Here is a 23,200-nt window from a genome sequence, read left to right on the forward strand (position 1 = left end):
AATGAGTTTACATATAGTAGGCCTACACATAGTACATGCATACACCTTCCCTAATGATTATATCTCGTTTCAGTATATATTTATGGTGTATTGTCTCCATTATTAAGGTTATTGTAACAGTCAATTTATATTGGGGGTCGGGAGGGGGCAGGGCGGGGGTCATTGCCAAAGCATTTCTGGGGGTCCCCAGGCCTAAAACGTTGAGAACCCCTGGGTTAGAGGTTACTTACTATTCCATTTGTAGCAGAGCCACAGATATAGCAGGGCTCCCCCGCCCAACTCAACTTTCATTTATTCATTTCTCATATGGGCTAAACACCATCTAGAGTCAATGGATGTGTTCTGTGCAATTATACCACCTGCAGAGAGGAATAGTGTTGGAATACAAAACAACCAGCATGAATAGTTACATGGCCGGGATTGAAAGCCTTTGATCCCAGGGTTTAGTATCAAGATTGGTGGTGAGACTTCACATTCTGCAACTTTCTGATCTACCTCAAAGTTAGTTGATAGCGGAAATGATCCCGTTCAGTCAATTCCACCCAAGAAAATATCTTGGAGAGCTTGGAGAGCCCTCTTGATAGTTAGAGATGCATCTGAGGGAATGCAAATGTATGTGTGCAGACATACTGTACGCTTTGATCTAAGAAGTAAATTGTGAAGAAAGTTCTCAGTACTGAGAGGGTAGTATAGAATAAGAATTATACATTTTCATATATTGTATGTATTTTCAAACATATGCCTTCAGTAATTGCCTTAATCTGCTCTGTATTAATACTTTGTCATGATCTCTGTTATGATCTGTCTCCCTTTGTTGCAGTGCTTTCTTATTGCGTTCCTTGTTTCTTAGTTGTACACTAGGATTTTACTTTAAGTCGTGTTCCTTTTATTTAGTCTTTGTTTCTTAGTTATTAGGTTTTACTTCTACTTAGTGAAGTTTACTTTATTTTGGAGTACTGTCCTCTAGTGCAGTGGTAACCAACCTTATTAAGCCCATTTCCCCATTATAACTTTGACTGCTTGTGCTTGCACCTCTTGATTCTCCAACATCTCATTGTCACTAAAAACTAAGCTTCAGACCTCCCAAAACAAACTGATTTGACTAAAGCCCATGACCCACCTTTACTAGTCTGGGATAGCTCAGGGTAGAAGACGGGTTAATCAAATAAAAATGGCTCTCAATGTGTCATTTGACTGATTGTTTTGTAGTATGCTCATGTTCCAACCAGAATAAGAACTGATTGTGTGCATACCATGTGTGTACTGTATGCATTCACACACTTGCAGTGTTATCAATTGCCTGCTGTTCACTTGTAACGTGACATGACACTATTTAATGGTTGTGTATATTTGTTGGTCCATGTTGGCATTTTTATAGAATAAAATTTGTTTTAACTTTACTTCCTCTCCTGCAATTTTTTTTAGTGCTCGGATCTCCTCTTCCTTTTGGCTAACATCTCCCTTAGAGATAGGTTGAGAAGTTCAGTCATGAGTACAGTTGCTGCTTCTTCGCTTGGAAAGGAGCCAGCTTAGGTGGTTCGGGCATCTGGTTATAGGATGCCTCTCTAGCGTCTCCCTAAGGAGGTCCTCGATGCACGTCCCGCTGGAAGGAGACCCACAGAGGCAGACCAAGGTTGAGTTGAAGGGTTTATATCTCCAAACTCTGCTGGGAACGCCTCAGGATCCCTGGAGTCTGGAGCTCTCTGATGGAGCTGTTGCCCCCACGACCCGACTATGGATAAGCACTTTCACTACACTTTTGTTTATCTCCTGTGAACACCCGGTTGGCCTCTGAGTTTTTTTCAATTAGAGGGATATAGAGGGAACGACAACGATTTCGTCGATTTGTCGCCACCAACATGTGGAATGCCCTGCTGACACCATCCATTTAAAAAATGTGAATCACTGGTTTCTATCAAAACTAGCTTGAGAAAAATCCATCAGGAGACCACAAGGGGGTTAATGCAATTTCCCATAGAAAGGAGGTGTCATTCACTGATTAACTTTGTACATTTGGTGCCTTATCTTCCAGTATAGTGTCCGAAATTACATAAAGGCCTTACTGTGGCAGCAGCAAGGCTTATTTTTTATTTTTTGAGCACTGCAGCGGCGCTTGAATTAAGAGATTGTGAATGTGATTGTCATTACAATTTTACTGTAATCCACCAAAGTGTGACTGTTAATTCCTTGTGTCAATAGGTTATGTTTTTATCAGAAGTTGCCAGTTAAGCTTATCAAAGACAAATACAATGCGGTTTGATCTGTGTTTGCTATAACCACAGAGACCATTCAGTTGAATTAATACAGAACACAAGTGATTGCTGTAATTTAAAGTTCTCTATAACCAGCAATGTGAGTGATAATTCTGTGTATTAAATATACATTTATTCCACGGCAACGTTGGACAGTTACTTCGCTCTTCCATGGGCAGAGAGGGAGAGAGCGTACGATAGCACTGGGGATAACGGCTTGCGCAGCCTGGCCTATCTGGAACATGATTGGTTTGATTAATGTAACGCCTAGACCACACCTATGCATAATGTAACGGATAACGCAGGTGTTTTAGGGATAAGGCCGTTGTCGAAGATAGCAACTTGGCCACGGGAACGCCCGTCGTGCCATGCTAAATCCCCAAATAGTGGGTATAGCGACTAGGGTGCAATATTGTTTTTTAATTTGCTGAGGACATGTATTAGTGTTTTGTATGCTATGTTGATTAATTTAATACATAGGACCACAATGGAAACAAGTCCCCAGGATGTTTTGTTGTTATCCTTTTAGCCATCTACACACCATCTATAAAAGTTAAACATCTAGGCTTAAGTTTAACACTAGAAAGAAAACGGTTATGCAAAAACTGGTACCTTTCAAGTACCAAAAGTGATGATGACTTTATGTGGCATATATACTGTAACCAGCACATTACTACTACCAACCTCGTAGAAATACTGCAATACATCACTTTGCTCCATATCTTTCTATTGTGACTGTAGGCTAAAAATACTCTGTGTAGCAAGGTGTGGGTTTAATAATTCATTCCCTCTAACCGGGGTGCTCCCTTTTATTGGAATCCCCTCTCATGACCCCATATCGAGGAGACCACAACACCCTCCTGAGACTTAACAAGATCCATATCTGGGCCAAGCACCAAACCAAGCATGCAGCAATTTATTCCTATAGTTATGCCTCGTGCTTGTGTCCTACGCTCTCGTTGCACGCATGCAAATGTGGATGTTTGTCTATTGATTGAATGGTACCAGTTGCTAATCATTCAGAAGCAAAAAAAAAACTTTTTAACAGCATGTTATTGACTTCAGAACTTGGCATGTCAGGTCAGGTCAGGTCACAAGATAATTACATGACATGACTCTGCTGTCACCAATACACGCCAAGTCATTACTCTGGTTAAGTCTATTTGGCCAATGTTGCTCATCTATTGTATCCATCACTACGAACGAGCCTCCTGAATAAGCAGCCTATGGATTCATTATGCATGAGAACTGCTACAATATTACACATACTGTGACACAAAATATATAAATGACTGCTTTTTTCATTTTTTCATTTAAAACCATACATTTAATAGTGAACTAAATAGATGTAGAAGTGTGTGCGTGCATGCGTGCGTGCGTACGTGCGTGCGTGTGTGCAATTGTGTATGCACCTGAGTGCGTTATAAGTCTAAGTCTAAGTCTAAGTATTTAATAATTCAACACTAATGATTTATTTTGTCCGGAGATTAAGTCTCCTCTCTAAACAGCAGGATGCTGCTGTCCCTGGGGAGAGCAGCTCTGCCAAGTCTCAACCTATACCCACCTAGCCAACTTATTGCCCTATCTACAGTACACACTCTATGGTGCACGTGGCACATAAAAACGTATAAAAGGGGGAAATTGCGCTGGGTGGTGTCTGCTTCCAATTTTGCTAGTTAAGCGGCGTGTTATCTGAGCGCAAAGCTTTATGGCCCTCATTTATCAAAGCGGCGTACGCCAAAATATGGGTGCACGCCGGAATTCCCGCAATTTCCGGCATTTATCAGTTCCGCAAAACCTTGAACTGAAAATCTTTGCTTGCCTCTTGTTTTCTTTTTCTTTGATGCAAGAAAGATGTATTGGCACTGCACTGCGGCGACATGGGCATAAGGGCTACGCTTGCATGCGGGCCCTTTGTCTAAGACAAATTTGGGAGACAAATAATAAAGAACCTTGAAGAACCTTGTGAGCCAGGACAAAAATCACGTTGAGCTGTCGTAGGCTTTGTCCTGTTTTTCTGTCGTGCACAAGCGGAGCAGCATTGTCTGAACTGCTGACATGCTGTCACAGGCATCTAAACATATGTTTTCACTCCTAAAATGTGAAAAACTAATAATACATATGAAAAAATATATTTTGTAAAGGCAATTTGTACGTAGGATATTACCAAGTGTGCAAGCAATTAAAAACAATGTTGCAAGTTAGATGCTGTGTTTTGCATGAGCGCATGCCGGTGACCCCCCCCCCCCCCCCCCCCAATAGTTACTTCCATGACATGGATCGAGAGGCATTTGCAGTGCTGCAGCTATAGTCAAGTCTACCAACCAACGGGTAGGCTATAGTGCAATCTACAGCCTTGTCTTTCTTGAGTTACATCTCGTCGTTTTAAGGATAAACCCGACGTGGGACTCGAATGCCAAATGTGCCGTGCCGGTGTGCCAGCGCAAGTGCAGGGGACCACATCGGAGATAGGTAGGCTAACCCACCCAGCCAGGCTGCCAGCCCACCATTGCCAGTGCCACATGAGGCTGGTTTCGGCGGCACATTCATATCATTGACAGTTGACAACCCAGCCACTACAGCGACTAGCGAGGTAATCTAAATAGATTGTTATAAACATGCATGGTCACGGTGTCATGGACGGACCACAGTGATGGAGACAGACAGGACAGGAGAGGAGGAAAACAGCAGCGTGTGTGTGCGCATCCCCGGCAGATAGGTGTGAAGTGGGGACCATTTTAAAACAAAGGCGGCTTGCATGCTGTGGTTTACTAACCAGAAATTTGCATGCACAAGGCTCGAAGTTAAACTGGGCCAGCTCTAAACTGACTGCTAAACAGCCCGTGGCCCAATGGACCCTACGCTGGTGAAACACAGTGACAATTGCTTGCAATATGTGTGTGCGTGTGTGTGTGTGTGTGTGTGTGTGTGTGTGTGTGTGTGTGTGTGTGTGTGTGAGGTGTAGGCACAAGGCAAGCGAGGCGAGAGGAGAAACAGACAGGGTAGGCCTAAAGCTTTATTTAATTCATGCAGGTGTTCGTTCTTTATTTATTTAAGATACAACACACCAGTTGGACTTGCAAGTTGCGTGTGTGTGTGTGCATGCGTCTCTGTATGAGAGGGGGGGGGGGGTGAGGCGGACAGCAAGGCAAGCGGGGGAAACGTTTTCATTGACTTTCTTCGTCATGTAACTATGGTTTCCAAGGTCGTACTGCAGTTGTTCATGTCGCAAAAACGAGGGCGGGGCTTGATTTCATAGGGCGTGCCAGAAAGATTTCAGCCGTCACATTTATTAACGTTGGAACGAAATTAAGGAAGAAAGGATCAGCTGTTTGCGATCACTTTATAATTGCCGTAGCGACGTGGGTGTACTACAAAACCTACACTCGAATCTGGGGCAGATTTTACACTCAATTGATAAATGAGGGCCTATAGTGCCTAAAGCACAAAAGGGTTGTTTCTGAACTAGTCATGGATGTGTTTTGAAAATGTAATAATAATAAAAATGTAATAATCACACACTCATTCTCAGTTATGTTCTTTGTTTAAATCACATGTTAAAGCATAACAGAGGTGCTGCAAGGATTGCCGGAGTTCCAACACAGATATTGTAGAGCAGAGACAGATAAAGAAAGCCAGGTTATGGGTTCAAAAAATTCTTACAAAGTGTAGCCTACCTATTAAAAGAAAAAAGCATTTCTTCCTCTCTCCCTTTCTTTCTCTGTTCTCTTTGGAGATGAATAGCAGTGGCTAATCTTTGTTATATTTCTTGTCCACCTGTAAGCGTTTGTTCCAATTCGGCTCTCATCTGCGCGGCACATCCGCTTGGAAACGTGCACGACGCTCTGAGTTGCTGGATATGATGGAGGCCATGGGCCTGCCACATTTCTCTCTCACTCGGAGTTCAGCTGAACGTGCAGTGGAACCTGCTCCAGTGGAACCTGCTCCAGTGGAACCTGCTCCATGCAGCAGATGGAACCTGCTCCAGTGGAACCTGCTCCATGCAGCAGATGGAACCTGCTCCAGTGGAACCTGCTCCAGTGGAACCTGCTCCATGCAGCAGATGGAACCTGCTCCAGTGGATGCTGCAGCAGGCGGAGGGAAACGCAACTGAGCACGATGTGGACGACAGTGGCCGAAATCGGCGTGTCAACGAAAACCCCCGCTTTGGTGGATGAGTGGTTCGTTGAGCATCTGCAGCTTTTCATTGACACCCTCGTTGTTGAAGGCATGCAGACCGCAGAGCATTGGCTCATCTTTGAGTTTCAAGGGCGTGGCTCCATTCATGATCATGGTGTCCTCTGGCTAAAGCCTACGTGTATGCCCCTTTAAGGATGTCCAGGATGTTATCAACAACCCTGCCCGCCAGGCTGATCAGCAGGTGCTCCTAAACTCCTGGACACTCTTGGACACGCGAGCAGCTCCACGCCATGCATGCTGCAGGAACCCGCTAAACACCCGGAACTTGCAAACCCACCCCTGCAGTTACAACCCAATATGGAACACCACTGCCGCAAACCGTTCAACCCTAACCTTCCACACAATCTCGCCGTTCTCGCCAACTTCTGCCACCGCCACAAAAACGGCTCCACGCAAACCTGTCTGAAGAAGCGGCATGGCAAGGCTGGTGCTGCCTGGGAACTGGCAGCGAGGTCCTCCTTCAGCGATGTGGGAAGGGCCCATGGTGATTCCGTGTAGGTCCCAGCACGAAATGATCCGCTGATGAATAACTATTCGATTAAGAACGATGCCTTCCTGTGCTGGCGCGCTAACATGGACATCAAGCAGGTCACATGCCTCGCTGGGTGATCTCGCCATTTAGGGCGAGGTCGCTTCTCGCCCTCAGGCGTCTGACTGGTTTTATTTATTTTGTGCGTGCGTGCGTGGCAATGGCACACTGTAATGTATAATATCTGGCCCAGCTCATAAAATATTTCTTTTGTTGTTTCAACATCTATGCAGAAGTTTAATCTACCATGTTGAATGTTGATTTTATTGTAATCAGCATTGTGAATCTGCCTATGGCACACATAGTAATGCACAGTCTAAATAGTAAGGAAATACCTGCGCTGTTGCTGTGCTGGATAGCAATTAGCAAGGGGTAGATCTTAGGAATCAGAAGGTTTCAGGTTTGATCCCTGGGTTAATGTCAAAGTGTTCCTTGAGCAAGACACTCTTTTTGACTTGTCTCACTGTCCCTAAGATAGCAAGGAACCGAGACGACACCTCATTTAAGGCCAACAACTCATCAATACACATGAGCCTAGTACATTGGGTAATTATACATGTGCACTCGGCGTGAGCTAGCAATGATAATTGTGCAGGGTGAAACATGCCATTAATTAAGAATTTGTTCAGAGTAGACTACGATGGCATGTCAGGTCTTCCTGTTAATTATACAGTATGTGGATTTCTGCCTTCCCTTCCACTGGTGCAAGAAACACTCACTATTCCCCACGCAGTTTGAAATATTCTTTTAGAGCAAGTCCAACTCTCAGACTATGCTTCCTATATGCTAATTAAGTGGAAATGCATCTGGCAAGTGAGCTAGTCTCTAGAGTTAGAGAGTCGACTATATAGATAGAGTCTAGTCTAGACTACTATATTGGAACATTCTGTGTAAATTCCCCATGGTACAAAATGACTGGCCCAAAACAAACCTAATGAAATCCAATTCGTTTTCAATTACACGTACAGTATAATTACCTTTTTTTAACGATGGACCCGAACCCTAATGGACACGGTTAAATTGGTTCAGTGATCCGATTGTTTCCCAACGTGTTTTGGACCTGAAAGCTAATTGGACCTGAAAGCTAATTGGACCTGAAAGCTAATTGGACCTGAAAGATAATTGGACCTGAAAGCTAATTGGACCTGTGACATTTTTCCGAGATCCGATTTATTCAGACTCTTAGATATTATAGAACCGACCCTGACTGTTTGTTTGGTATAAGTCTGACAAACCAGTTTGCCGTGCAGCAGACAAGTGGCGGCAGATTTACGCAGTACGCATTGCGCACAAGGATGGATAACGTCACGTAGTGCTCAGCTCAGGTACACATACAAGTCCATGTATGCTGAGTGACATCACTGGCAATTACCACCCACGTTTTTATTTCCTTTCCTAAATAAATGCACCATTTACAATTGATATTGTGAATTTATGGTCTGCTGCTGATAGTGGTGGTGGAATCCAAGGAGAGGTGCCTCCCCAGGGGTCTGATCTCCAGCTTTCACCCTACCTTCACCTAGCCTCATACTGGGTGTCTGCCCTCCAACCCATCGATCCACACTCTAGAGTTAAGGGACGCCGCGGAACATATCTAACTGCTGCCCTCCCTGTCTCCCATCCTCAATCAGTGACTTCCACTGAGACAGGAGGCAGGAAATTGATCAGTGACCAACAAGAGGCAACAAATACAAGCAACATCAACAATGGCTTCATGGACTTGACCTGTTCTGATGTTACAGACTTTTATAGAAGAAAAGTGTAATGTAATAATGATAAGGGAAGTTGTATTTATACAACACAGTTTCGGGAGAAGAGACCTCCTTCCGCTTGACCTTAACCACTCCTCCCTCTTTATCAACAACTCCTCCCTCCTTATCAAACTCACGTGCCTTTCATTATCACCCGGCCAATCCCCGGCGCAATCACCACAGTATAAATACACCTGTGATCGCTAAACCAAGTTGTTTGTTCTGCTCCACGACAGATCAAACATAGGTTGTGAGTACTGCACTTGTAGATCGGCTATTTTCACTATTCTTCAAAATCGCCATCCTCCTCCACCCCAAGCTCCTCCTTCCGCCTCGATTCTCTAGGAATCCAGGCAGTGACGGAGCAGAGACGACCAACCGCTCATTCCGAGTAGAGCAAAGATGACCGTCAGCTCCAGAGAATACGCCCCCACCCTGAGTCTCGCCCTGCCTTGGGTTCCTCACTCATTCATCTCATTCTGTTTCAATACACTGTTAATCTTGAGCGAAGGTGTGGTCTCTTACTAAGTGAATATGCTGATATTTTGTATTCTAAATATTTCACATAGAGTACAGATTTTAATGAAAGTCAACCAGAACTAGAGACTGCATTGCTGTTGTATGCCTCTGTCAACCAGGTGCAGGTACATCCATACATGGGTGCAAGTCTTTTAATAATAATGTAATTAAAAGTATAATTGTTTTGCTAAATGCAAGTAATCACTAAATTAGTCCTGCATATAGCCAGATGAGCGGCAATCTCTGCCTACCAATATGTTTGTTTGACATTTAAATTCAATGTGGGCTAAAACTGGGAGTAAAAAGAATAAAAAATAACACTCGAGTCCAATTGGTTGTTTGTGCCAAATTTGAAGAGGTTGACTCGGCATTCCTGAGATCGCATTCACAATAATGGGACACTAGCCCATTCTGACCTGAGATCAGATTCTAAAAATGTCTATTACATCCTGACAGTTTCATTATTAACCCATTCTGACCTGAGATCAGATTCTAAAAGTGTCTTCGATTTTTCAAAAATAGCAGACCTACAAGCTCGTATCGCGCCACTCGGTGGCGCGATATGAGCTTGTAGATCTGCTATTTTTCAATAGCTAAAGCATAACATGATGCCAACACCAAAATGGGTGCCCGGTCAGAATGGGCTAGACAGACAGACAGACAGACAGACATGTACGAACGTACAGTACAGTATTGTGTACAGTGGTGTTGTTTTATTCTACTGCACTGCATTTTATTCTGTATTGGAAAGCACTTTGTAACATTGTTTTAAAAAGTGCTTTATAAATAAATTGTATTATTATTATTATTAGTAGTAGTATGGATGGACAGACAACCCCAAAACATATGACTGTTGTTGCCAGCGGAGGCATAAAAATGGTTCATGAACTGCAACTGGACAATTCCCGGGCTTCTAGACCTGTAATCCATGGCCAAATCAGAGAGCTTTTGGGTTTATATAAGGAACGAAAAAACTGCCCACTTACGCATCAAAGCGAAGGTTTTGCTTCTCTTCAAAGAAGAAATCCAGAACAAACTTCCTCACAAAGTCAGGGTTCAACGTGTTGTCAATCACCTCCGTCCGACCAAACTGTAGGAGAGAGAGAGAGAGAGAGAGGCAAAGGAACTCAGAAGAACATTTCACAGATTAGCTCCTTAGTAATTTCTGAAGCATACAGTAATAATAAGCACAGTACATGTACAGAACAACATTAACAGCTTGTACACAATGTACAGCATAACACATTGAACATTATCACAAATTAACCACTTTCAACCTGGCACAAAATAGCAGATTTACAAGATCAGAATGTGTCACTTTGTTTAAATCTTAATCTTGTTAAAATGTTTCGAAATGCATCATAGACCAACACAGAGACCACCATGACACAATCTCAGATTAATTCAAACATGCAAAAACACCCCATAGCCCACAACCCGGTCTCCCGGCTGTTTGGCAGGTGACAGAGATGAACTATTGATCTGTTTAAAACCGTTTAGCTCCCTCCTCTCTTATGTCAATCACAAGCCATATGACGGCTATCATAAAGGCCTGAGGTTCTGCTCTGTACAAGCTATTGACCAATAAAAACCGGCTCGCATCTGTGTCATTTTACATTTTTGCGTTGGCTATGAAGAAATAGTAGATATACAAGCTCACAGCACGCCACTTGGTGCCGTGTTGCGAGCTTGCACATCTGCTCCGCTTTTGAAAAATCTTGAAAGAAACTACTGGTTTAGAAGGCATTTGTAGAATCCACCTCAGGTCTTGATGGATTAATCTCCTTTGTGGGATTTGGGTCCCAGCTGGGGTGAGCAGCTTCTAAGGCCGGGTTCATACATAGTTGCGTGCTACTGTCACACACCTAAAACTGTCCATCTACAACCCCACTGTTGGCTGCAACACGTTGTAAGCTTGTAGAATGGTTATTTGTGCAACAAACTATAATGTAATTCTGCTGCCCAATGGATTGCCGAGTGATGGAAGAGGAGAGGTTTGGGAACATCAGAGCTAGCAGAAGGATATTGTCCAAAGCTGGACGTTGTGCAAGGTTGTCATAATACCATAAACACACACCATGTGTTTACCCGATTACTGTGTATACTGTCTCTGTTTGTACAAGGAAACAGAGAAGGTGAGTGACTGTTAGCCAGAGAGAAAATGACAACACGGGTTTAACAGGTTTGATAGACAGTTAAACCCCTGATACACAGCACAAATCAAACTTGTGTGAAGTGCATGAGCGGTGCCTTTTATCATGATGATGATGTCTGATTATGACGTTGCAGTGGGGGGGTAGTTATGCAATGGCAGTTGTAGCAATTGGTTCTGGTGGCATGTGCTCCTCGCCTCTTCTTACTCCATGTTAAGTAGCTGAAGTTCATAAGGAGATCTCTGAGAGTGAAATCAAAGAAAGAGGTCCCACACACTGTCTGGAACTTGCAAAAAATGTCGCTCTTCATTAGGTTGACATTTCGGTCGTCAGGACAGACTGTTATCATTCATCATCTGTCTGTTAGGTAGAGTTCCAGACAGTTTCTTTGATTTCACTGTCAGTTCTGACACTTTTTGTCCTACGCACCTACAGTAGTCACCAACCTTTGAGGTGTGCACCTTCTTCTAAAACTAGCTGAAGTTGACAGAAAGTTCATATTTAAATTTTACAACTCACTTCATAATGTAATGTCACTCTCTCTCCCTTTCTTTTCCTCTCTCTCACTGTCATTCTCACACACACACACACACACACACACACACACACACACACACACACACACACACACACACACACACACACACACACACACACACACACACACACACACACACACACACACACACACACACACACACACACACACAGGGGCGCAATGGATAACTTAACATGCATTGATGGACAGGATGGCAGGAGTCCATGTATCCATGTGTGTGTGTCCTATGACTGTCAATGAATAATCAAACCAAGATTTGAATGTTAACCGAATATATGCCAGCCACCAGATGACTCCATACAGAGTAGTAGCAGTAAAATGCATTAGAAGACTCTTTATTCAGCTTCTATGAGCTGCGTTGAACCGGAAGTGGTTGTGTGATGAGCCTCACCCCAGAGCGTCATCTGTCAACATCATGATTACATTTTCCACAGGCGAGATCGAATTAAAGTTTTATTAGGCTCTAAACATTATCCTTTACCTCAATCTGAGCACCAAAGGTGCTTTAGATTGTGTGCGTGCACACAGAGATTCGGGGTAATCGATGACTGGATTGACTGCACAACATGGGAGCTACCGGAGGCTAGCGGCTGATGTTCTAACTCAGAGTTGCCCCATTCCTTGCTGCCGACGTAGTTGTCAATAATATCTTCTTTAGCATTTCTATCTGCTTGCTGAGAGCTCAAATATTTCAACTTCAGCCGGGGGAAAACATTTTGGCACACGTACTCCATTTTTTTGTCTGCCAACAGTGGTGTGTTTTACAAATGAAGCAATGTGCGTGTCCATGAGGGGACAGGTCTAAATGACCATACCAATGTTTTGGTATATAGCTTATTAGCTTATTATTATGGTAGCATACGCATACCATGATTTGTTTGGACATTGAGGAAGCCAATGTTTTATATTAGTGCAGTATTAATTTCGTTTCTAAATCAAGATTACATTATCATTGCAGTTTCACATGCAAAAGTCTAGCTGGAAATAGTCCTGGTCAAAGGATTGATTTACATAATGCAATTCAAATACCATGCAAAGTCGACGTCTTATTCACTGCTCTCAGTGCTGTGATGTTTACTCAATTATTCAGATATGTTCTGTAACATATTAATGACCTAAAGAATATGTAAACAAATGCAAAATCTAAAAATAAAACCATTAGTGGGGAAATGGTCGATGTTTATGTTGGATACATGGCTGAAGCTGTGATTATACACAATAACATGGTTAGCCTAGCACTGTCTTTTGATCATTAGGCGAGTTACTTAATACATTAGGGAGACATGCACTGCTAGCTTTGACTCAATTGTACAGTGGGAACTGGGAATGCTTTCATCAAGTGCAAGCACAGAGGGTGAAGAGGCAGGCTTGTGCCCTTTCTGACTCTTACAATATTCCAAATGACGGGCGTCTGGAGAATGCTTGAGTTGCAACAAGGAACAATGGAGCTTCAGTGGGATCTTATCTGACATTTGTCTTTAGTAGAATAGATCAATGCTACTCCGGGGACTTTTTTTGTTTTTTTTACTATAGTTACAGTGCCTGTTGGAATTATTATTTGTTTGTTGTTTGTTTTTTGGATCCAAACAACAGGCGGTGGGGACTGCCACTCAGAATCCCGCTGTTAACAGAACATTTAATCATTGGACCGCCACTCCACGAGAGACCGTTTTCATGCACTCAGTGCTTTCAAACCACAGGGCTTTTATGTCCCAGTGTGTCCTATTACAGGCTCTGTGCAGGGGCGCTGTATGGAAAATAGAAAAGACCAGTGGTGTAAAGTAACTAAGTACATTAATTTTACTCAAGTAAGTACCTTTTTTTTTGTGGTGCAGCCACTCCATTACGGAGCTTTGTGTGCCCCCGGGGACCCCCACACGGTAACTCAGTCATTTCTCGACCGTTTCGGACGCGGGGGACTTTATATTTTAGACACTTTCTCCATTGTTTAATTTAATTAAAATATTTATCTCACCCACTTAGATTTCAGACATTATGAATTTGGCTGAGCCAATAATAATGATCTCCCCCATTAGTGTGAGAAGTTAATTTCTGCTAATTGCATCAAGAAGCGCTCTGGGCCAGTCCCACAATGTCCTCACATGCACAGCCCACTCCCACAGACTGGCAACAACACAATAGTAGGACGGAGGGAAGAGAGTGTTTACCCCTCACTAAGAGTTAAAGACACACACACACACACACACACACACACACACACACACACACACACACACACACACACACACACACACACACACACACACACACACACACACACACACACAGCAGAAGCAAGTTACAGTGACTACTTGTTGTGGCTTTATAATAAAGAGCCATAGCCAAACCAAATGTCTCTGTTCTGCTTTGATTGACAGCAGAGTACACTTCCATGTGATGTGTAGAATATCTTTGAATAAAACAGATGCTTGCAAAATCTTATCTTCCGGAATCAGCGAGTGGCATTATGTGATATTTTGAAAATGATAACATGAAATTCCTTCTCTGTGATGAATGCATATCGCACTCAAGTCCTTTGAAATGTGTGATAAATTTGCATCTCTTTCCTATATGGGGTATATACCAGTAAATACTGCTTCAAGCTACTTTTTCCAAAAACGTTTGACACTTAAAGTTGAAAAGTGTGGGCGCAATGTGGTCACGTTGATTAGAAACTGGGTCCGCCACATCTATTACAAACATCTACTGCTCAGCTTAAACTAGGGAAACCCCCTATGGCCGCTATTACAAACATCTACTGCTCAGCTAATCCCCCTATGGCCAAGGATCCCAGCTTAGTAAAATGTTAAAAGTAAAAATATTTAGGACGACCGTTGAGCCGATTCTACTCTAAGACTCCGAGACATGGTCACTTTCAAAGAAATTAGAGAAACGTTTGGATGGCACTTACACCCGCCTTCTAATGAGAGCGCAAAATCTGTCTTGGAAGAGCCACCCATCGACTAATCTAATATAAGGCAACCTTCCCCGTTTTTCTTCACTAGTCCGATCCAGAAGAACACAGTTTGCCGGCCACTGCTACAGAGCTGACAATGAGGTTATATCTTCCCTTCTCCTCTGGAGTCCTGCCTCGAAGCAGACCAGAGATGTCATCGCTAGGGACACATGCATCAGTAAGCAGGAACTGGGGATGACAATGAAGGACCGGAAAGTCTGGTGTGGCATTGTGAAATCCATGATCTCGACCGCGGTCGAAAAATGATGATGATGATGGCCAAGGATATTGGGGTAGCCCTGGTATTGGGGTATATTGGGGTAGACCTGGTATTGGGGTATATTGGGGTAGCCCTGGTATTGGGGTATATTGGGGTAGCCCTGGTATTGGGGTATATTGGGGTAGCCCTGGTATTGGGATATATTGGGGTAGCCCTGGTATTGGGGTATATTGGTATTGGGGTATATTGGGGTAGCCCTGGTATTGGGGTATATTGGGGTAGCCCTGGTATTGGGGTATATTGGGGTAGCCCTGGTATTGGGATATATTGGGGTAGCCCTGGTATTGGGGTATATTGGGGTAGCCCTGGTATTGGGGTATATTGGGGTAGCACTGGTATTGGGGTATATTGGGGTAGCCCTGGTATTGGGGTATATTGGGGTAGCCCTGGTATTGGGATATATTGGGGACGGGTAGCCCTGGTATTGGGGTATATTGGTATTGGGGTATATTGGGGTAGCCCTGGTATTGGGGTATATTGGGGTAGCCCTGGTATTGGGGTATATTGGGGTAGCCCTGGTATTGGGGTATATTGGGGTAGCCCTGGTATTGGGGTATATTGGGGTAGCCCTGGTATTGGGGTATATTGGGGTAGCACTGGTATTGGGGTATATTGGGGTAGCCCTGGTATTGGGGTATATTGGGGTAGCCCTGGTATTGGGATATATTGGGGTAGCCCTGGTATTGGGGTATATTGGGGTAGCCCTGGTATTGGGGTATATTGGGGTAGCCCTGGTATTGGGATATATTGGGGTAGCCCTGGTATTGGGGTATATTGGTATTGGGGTATATTGGGGTAGCCCTGGTATTGGGGTATATTGGGGTAGCCCTGGTATTGGGGTATATTGGGGTAGCCCTGGTATTGGGGTATATTGGGGTAGCCCTGGTATTGGGATATATTGGGGTAGCCCTGGTATTGGGGTATATTGGTATTGGGGTATATTGGGGTAGCCCTGGTATTGGGGTATATTGGGGTAGCCCTGGTATTGGGGTATATTGGGGTAGCCCTGGTATTGGGGTATATTGGGGTAGCCCTGGTATTGGGATATATTGGGGTAGCCCTGGTATTGGGGTATATTGGCGTAGCCCTTCCTGTTTAGGGATTTGTCTTGTTAGGGCTACTCTGTGCAACGACTGCACTGACGCGCTGTGCACTGACCCCCCCCCCCCCCCCCTCCTAAAACATGATCATCAGGTACTATGATTATACTAGGAGGAACATTATTTGTAGTGTACAGTGAGTAAGTGTACAGAAAGTGTTAAAAGTATGTTTTTATGTGGCCACACATACAAACCAGTATACCTGGTTTTCACCTTAGCACCGCCCACGCCTCACCCACAGCTGTTGTTGTATGATAATGGGGGAGGGGTTATGTTATGATGTCACTAAAGTGGTGTATTTCGGTTGGGCCTTTTGACTCCAAGACTTTAAGCTTTCAGGAAGGAACCAAAAATACACAGAATACATATTTGAATATTATAACCACAGATGGGGGTCTATTAGAGTAATGTTAATTCCATAGACACATACAAAACTCCATCTTTAAGTGTGTGATTGGCATGTGACAGGTCTCCCCGAGGGAGACACCTGTCACCAATCAGTCCCCGAGGGACTGATTGAGGCTTGTTGGGTGGTGTGTACTGTGTATCTGGGTGAAACCTGACAGAGGTGACATGTGATTACTACATTTCAGTGAGGGAAGCAAGAGTGGATTAATTGGGTGGCAGAAAGAAACAGATACAATGCAAAGAAAGGGAAGGGAAGAATGGGGGAAAAAGAGGGATGGAAGGAAATAGAGTGTGGTGATGTACTGCAGAGGTAGGCAACCTTAGGCACCAGTGCCAACATTGGCACAAAGGAGGGTGATTACTGGCACACTGGCAAGTGTGTTAGAGTATTTTTGGTTAAACTATTTAAAAAAATGCAGTCAGATAAATGAAGTCCCTCACATTTTCCCTGCATTCTACATTCATTAAAACTGAACTCTGTTATTGCCTTGACTCTAATGATCATTATAACAACGTGAAAGAAAATATTTAAAAAGGAGAAACTTCATATCTGTGGACAAGCAAAATATGTTGGAATTTTTCACGTGGTGTCATTAAAATTAATGAATGTTGATATTGCACACTGACGATCTAGAAAATAAAAACATGGCACTTCATTTAAAAAAGGTCGCAGACCCCTGATGTACTGTATAGTTGATTAAAAAGAAATCTCTCTAATCAACTAACTAACATATATAACATAACACTGGGTTTACTAATATCAATACTGCATTATTTCACCTACACTATACTACACTACAGCACTGAAGACTACAGTGGCCAACATCAAGGAGCCGAAGAATGTTTAAGAAACAGGCACAGTATTCCAGTCCGTTATCTACGTATGTCACAAATAAATACAATATTTAAGGCTTATTAGCCAGGGATCCTTTTAATTGATGTAAACAAAATGATAACATGAGTCAAGTTCCTATGTATACAAATGTATAGGGCAAGTAAACCTGATTCTGGGTTATTTGCCATCAGTGGCATCACTCACTCACCTCTCTCCACTCCTTGGTTCCGATGCCTTGCACATATAACACCACCACTGGGAAAAGAGACACACAGATAAAGAGAGAGAGAGAGAGAGGGGGTCGGAAAGGTATCATGAGTTTTGTTTTTGTTACAGTGAACAAAGCAGTTTTTAGTTAAAGCTGAATGAGATGAGATGTATTGTACATTATTATCCCTACTGGGTAATTGATGTGTTACAGCAGCATAATGTAAAATAAACAGATAAACAATTCCATCAGACAGACAGAAACACATCAGACACAAATGGACATAATCACAACAACACCATATAGAGCACAGTACCATAAGCATTGGGGGAGAAAGTTCTTATGTGTTGTATAGTCTGATGGCGGTTGGCAAGGAGGAGAGTCTATACCACTCTGTGTGTGCATTTTTGGAGGGAAGGTGAGCATATAAGGTGCTCAACCTATCCTGCAAGTCTCCATAAAGTGGAAATAGCATATATAATTAATATAATTATAAGCATTTTGTGAGATGGATCAATAAATGCAACATTTGATCAATAAATGGGTGTAAATATGAAAGAATAGAGCATATACTTTTAAAAAGATTGTTTGTATTACTGGCTAATATTTGACTTTTTGTCAACTTTTTTTTTTTCAACCAAGGTTCATGTTTTAGCCGTTTTCTTTCTGCTCTTTCGTTTTAAGGATTTTAGCTATATTTGACAGGGTGTGGGGGGGCATTCGAACAAGTGGTTAAATATGTATTTCTTTATTTAATATTTACTAAGTCCTACTAGACACCGGGAAATTACATTTGGCCACAGAAGATGATGGGATGTATTGAATGTGAAGGGGAGGTGACAGACTGACATATTGAGCCTATGACGCACAGTATGGCAGCCCCCTATAGTCAGTTGACACACAGAAAACAACTACTGTGGCAAGATGCAATTTCCTGTCAAAAATAGCTCAAATCATTCAAACGAAAGAATATTACTATATTACACTCATACAATTTACAATTTACAATTTAGGCATTTAGCAGACGCTCTTAATCCAGAGCGACTTACATTTAAGCAAGAACAAAAGCATGGGAATACATCACATAAAAGCATTTATCATGAAACATGCGTAACTAAGAAGGTAACAGTGGAATATCTATATGATGAAACTATACATACACTATACATAATAAACTATACATATTCACTACTATGCTATACATATGTACTATGGCGTGCTATGACTATATACAATACAATTATAGTGCTGTCTACATAACATGCTATAAGTGTCAAATGCTATCTAAGCCAACAGAAATGCTATCTAAGGGGTTAGGGTAAGTGCTATGGGCCATGATGGAGTCTGAAAAGGTGGGTTTTCAGGCTACGGCGGAAGATTGGGAGTGATGCTGCAGTTCTGACTGCAATGGGAAGTGCATTCCACAGTTTTGGAGCCAGAAGGGAGAAGAGTTTGGGACGTGTGGAGCGTTGTCCCGGCGTTTTTAGTGAGGGTACTTCCAGTTTCCCTATTACTTTCTCTAATAGCAACCTAAAACTTGGTTGAAAAAAACCCAAAGTTGTCCTTTAAGCAGAATCAAGCTGTGTTACCAAAGTGGTTTTAAACAAAAGCATACAGATAATGACAGATACTTCAGGCCTGGACAGCGCCCTGTGAATAGAGCCATTTCAGCACTGGACAGCACCATCGTTTGGACAGCAACATCTCAATGTTTACACAACTTTCGCAAACACTTCTTTGGTTTCATGTTCTTGCACCTTCGACCCCTCATCCATCCATTATTCCCACAGCGCAGTCCCTATCACTTTCTCTACCTGTAAAGGCTAATGGCTTCTTCTAAGTTTTTAGGACAGGGCAATTAATTCCCCGCAACTTGGAGGCTCCAAGATAACAAGTTATAATGAGTTTCTGATTAGCTAGGAAAAGTTCCACTTCAGGTCATTTCGTTTTATGCTCTTTGATTACCCTAGTCATGGTTGTGTTGTTTTTATTGTCTTGGTTCCGTCTTGAGATGGTCTCTCAGGGCCGTGGGGCTACACCAAATCAAAAGGTCTGCCTCATTCCCTCAACATTAATCGCACAATAACGGGTGTGTTCGTGCGCCCTACGAATTCACGTGTGTGGCTGGCACGTTCCATGGCAAGCACGCACCACAGCCTTTGTTTTTTGTTTTCCCAAGTTAAGTAAGTTATGGCAGTCTCTACTAACTGAAGGAGGTTACTTTATGGTTCTTTATGGTCATTGGTTACAAGCAGTATAGGCTACAAGCACACCACGGTACACAACAGCACAGAAAGCAATCCACGATCACACAGTATTATATTAGTTATCATTTTGTGTTACTTACTGCCATTTTAGGTCTGTTTCGTTCTTTACATGCCTACAGCACAGTAGTGTAGTATCAACTAACTAACTACAGAAATGTACCTGAATCAGTATTCAATAGGTCAAATCGGAGTGGCTTTGGAGGAATATAAACACCTAATCTGTTGCACTTACTGTAGTAGTGGGCCTATGTAGGCCTACACTGCATTGTATACTGTATGTGTGTGCTATGTTCCATGTAGATGAGACACTATTTACAAATCACTTTATAATAGTCACATCTTGTTTGTAAGATGATTGGCATCTTCATCATAGTTCTTTTGAAAGTGTCTATGCCCTCCTCCGACCTTGGTGTTCTTTCTTCTTTGAGTCTGTTACGTGCTCATGGCTAAAGCATTTTACTCTCATCCTTTTCGTCGCCATTATATCTTCAACCTTTCTCTTTCTTCCCACCTATTCCTTGTGGTATTCCCTGCATTTGTTTCCTACTTTCCTTCTCTCCTATCTCATCTTTTTCTCCTATCTCCAACCCTCCATCTCTTCTCATTTCTCCTCATCTCTCCACATGTATCCTCTCCTCTCTGCCCACATCTACATTGCTCCAACACCCTGGCACCACTTCAAAGCAGAGTGAAATGAATCGAGTCAGGCAGTGATTTCAAAGCCAATCAGCACAGTGCTGTCACCATGGAACAGGGGACCAACCTCCATTGGGTCTTGCACATCCCAACGCATTCTGATCTTTCCTTTGAACGAAAAACGATAAGAGAGTATGTATCAGGAGTTTTAAAATAGTGTCAAACTAAATAAATAAAGACAGACATACGGACGGACGGACGGACGGACATATGGCTTTCATGGGGTGGGATGACTAACTGATGGAAGTGTTTGAGTCCCCGTGTGCGTTACATCATGTACATGTACAACCAAATATACACAAGCATCCGCAGCGAGCACATCCATTATGTATGTTTCGGGTACACTGGAGGCTGGTGTTTCTACATTTCTACATCTACAAAACATGGATACTGTCCATTACTGTGAAAAATGCAATGAAGTTAACATAAGTTGCAATCGCACAGATGAAATGTAGGTTATGATAAAATAATAAAATCTGAATGAAACCAAGAATAAAACGGAAACATAGGGAATCAAGACACACATAATTAATCTAATTGAGGAAGAAACAAGAAAACAAATCAATCTACAGTATGTTGTCAAAAGGATAACTGAAGTGACAGAGGGTGCCAACCGAGTCAACACGACCAATGCTTTCATTCAAAGAAACTTTGCAAAACATTGACTGTCAAGGCCTTCACAAAAAAGATGATAGCACAGTTAACTGGAGTGCACATTGTAGTCAGGGGGACATCACAACACAATGGTGGAGACTGTAAGACTTAAACATCTAAAGAAGTATTGTATCACAGAAACACCACTGTTCGGTGGTTACATTTGCAGGGTATTCTCCGGGAAGGAGGGCATAGTAAGCATCAAGACATCCCTCGGGGGTGCTCTCAACGGAGGTCTGCTCTGGTGTTCATTCCTCTGAGGGAATGAACCGAGCACACAGTTGTAAAGAATGAGGGCACTGGAACATCCATTTGAAAATGAGAAATAACTTATGAGACCTAACCTGCCTGTCCCACTTTCCACTAGTCTGAAATGGTGAAAGGTATACGATAAATCGGTACATTGTGACTGAGAAAAACAATTCCTCAGCACCATGCTTTGAAAACTACTCAGGTGTTGAGCTCATTAGCAACTCAGAATCTTCCCTGACAGCCCTGAATGCACAATAGCACAGGCAATTTTGGTGGAAAGCTTAGCCTACAGTCAAATCGTGACTCCCTGAAAGATTTTAGTATTAGCCAAGATATGTCAAGATGTTTTACATTTAAATGTATTTCTGACATATTAACTGTGCAATATATTTGTTCTATTTTATCATCTAGTAATCAGAAGACAATGAAATGGCTGCCTTCAACGCCTGCATTGGTGATGCACACAGATTCTGTGTGCAGCTGATGCTGCCATCTATTTCCCTTGTGCTTTTTTATAGAAAGCACTTTGTGCTCTGCACTGGAAAGGTGGTACATGAATAAAACGGACACAGCACAGACACTAGTACAACCACATCCAAGTTCTATACTCTCTGTGAGATAGATCAGTGGATGTCAATATGGGGTCTGGGGACCTCCAGGGGTCCTTGAGGAGGTTCCAGGGGGTCCCCACTAAATACAATACAGCATCGATATCAGTTAGCCACTATAATAACCAGCCTATACATTGACTATTTGACAAGCTCACAATGTGTCAACTTTCTTTTTTCTCGCAAATCTTGTATGGGAGTCCTGACATAAAATATTTTCAGATAGGAGTCTGTGGCCAAAATACTTAGGGGTCCTTGACTGATACTGCCTGTTAGATCTATCTGTGATTAATTCCCTGCTTCATATAAGAGTGACTCTCAATGCTGGATGACATCAACTCTAAGTATTGACTCTGTCCTCAGTTGTTTGATGGTGGGATCAGAGTGGGACTAACCAGGGGACATGAAAGGCATGATGGAGCCCCATGACCACGGAGGGTGGCTGGGTGGAAGGTGTTTGAAGTTCAGGACCCCTCCAACACAATCATTTCCTCATCCGTGTCCTCTCCACCTAGCTTTATTCTGGCCATCAGGATCCTAATCCATAGGACGCATCAATAAAGGACCCCTGGCCTCTGTGTGTGTGTGTGTGTGCGTGTGCGTGTGTGTGTGTGGAGGGTAATTTCCCTATCCCTTATATAATCCTTAATTATTCTTTCAGACGATCTTTGTGTGTGCGTGTGCACGTTCGTGTGCATGTGCATACAGTTTCAGATAAGCACGTTCAGTGACACACACAACCCCCACATTTCCTGTAAGCATCTTAAAGCAAAGATTGTTTATGAACCAAAAATAAACGAACCAACGGAAAAAGATGACGCTAATCCTAAAGAGGATGTGTCCGATGTGTCGAGAAGCAGGATTAGTAGCCAGATAACGATCAAAAGGATGACGAAAATAACTACTGATATGCTGTTAGTGTTCATGAATAAAGATCAGCAATATACATGCAGTATATAGTCACCGTCAGTCC

General features: G+C 42.8%; 1 protein-coding gene across 1 annotated transcript in view; it reads right to left on the bottom strand.

Moving 5' to 3' along the window:
• LOC310863045 (copine-9-like) overlaps positions 1-23,200 on the bottom strand; it is a gene marked incomplete at both ends in the record, with an annotated part of 102,030 nt that overhangs the window by 70,175 nt on the left and 8,655 nt on the right. Inside the window, 2 exons of the mRNA XM_083771169.1 lie at positions 10,238-10,341; positions 17,751-17,797. Coding sequence (XP_083627295.1) covers positions 10,238-10,341; positions 17,751-17,797 — 151 coding nt within the window. The remainder of the gene's footprint in view (positions 1-10,237; positions 10,342-17,750; positions 17,798-23,200) is intronic.

Source organism: Protomyctophum parallelum (genome assembly GCF_964188405.1).
Source record: "Protomyctophum parallelum genome assembly, chromosome: 8".
Lineage (NCBI taxonomy): Eukaryota > Metazoa > Chordata > Actinopteri > Myctophiformes > Myctophidae > Protomyctophum > Protomyctophum parallelum.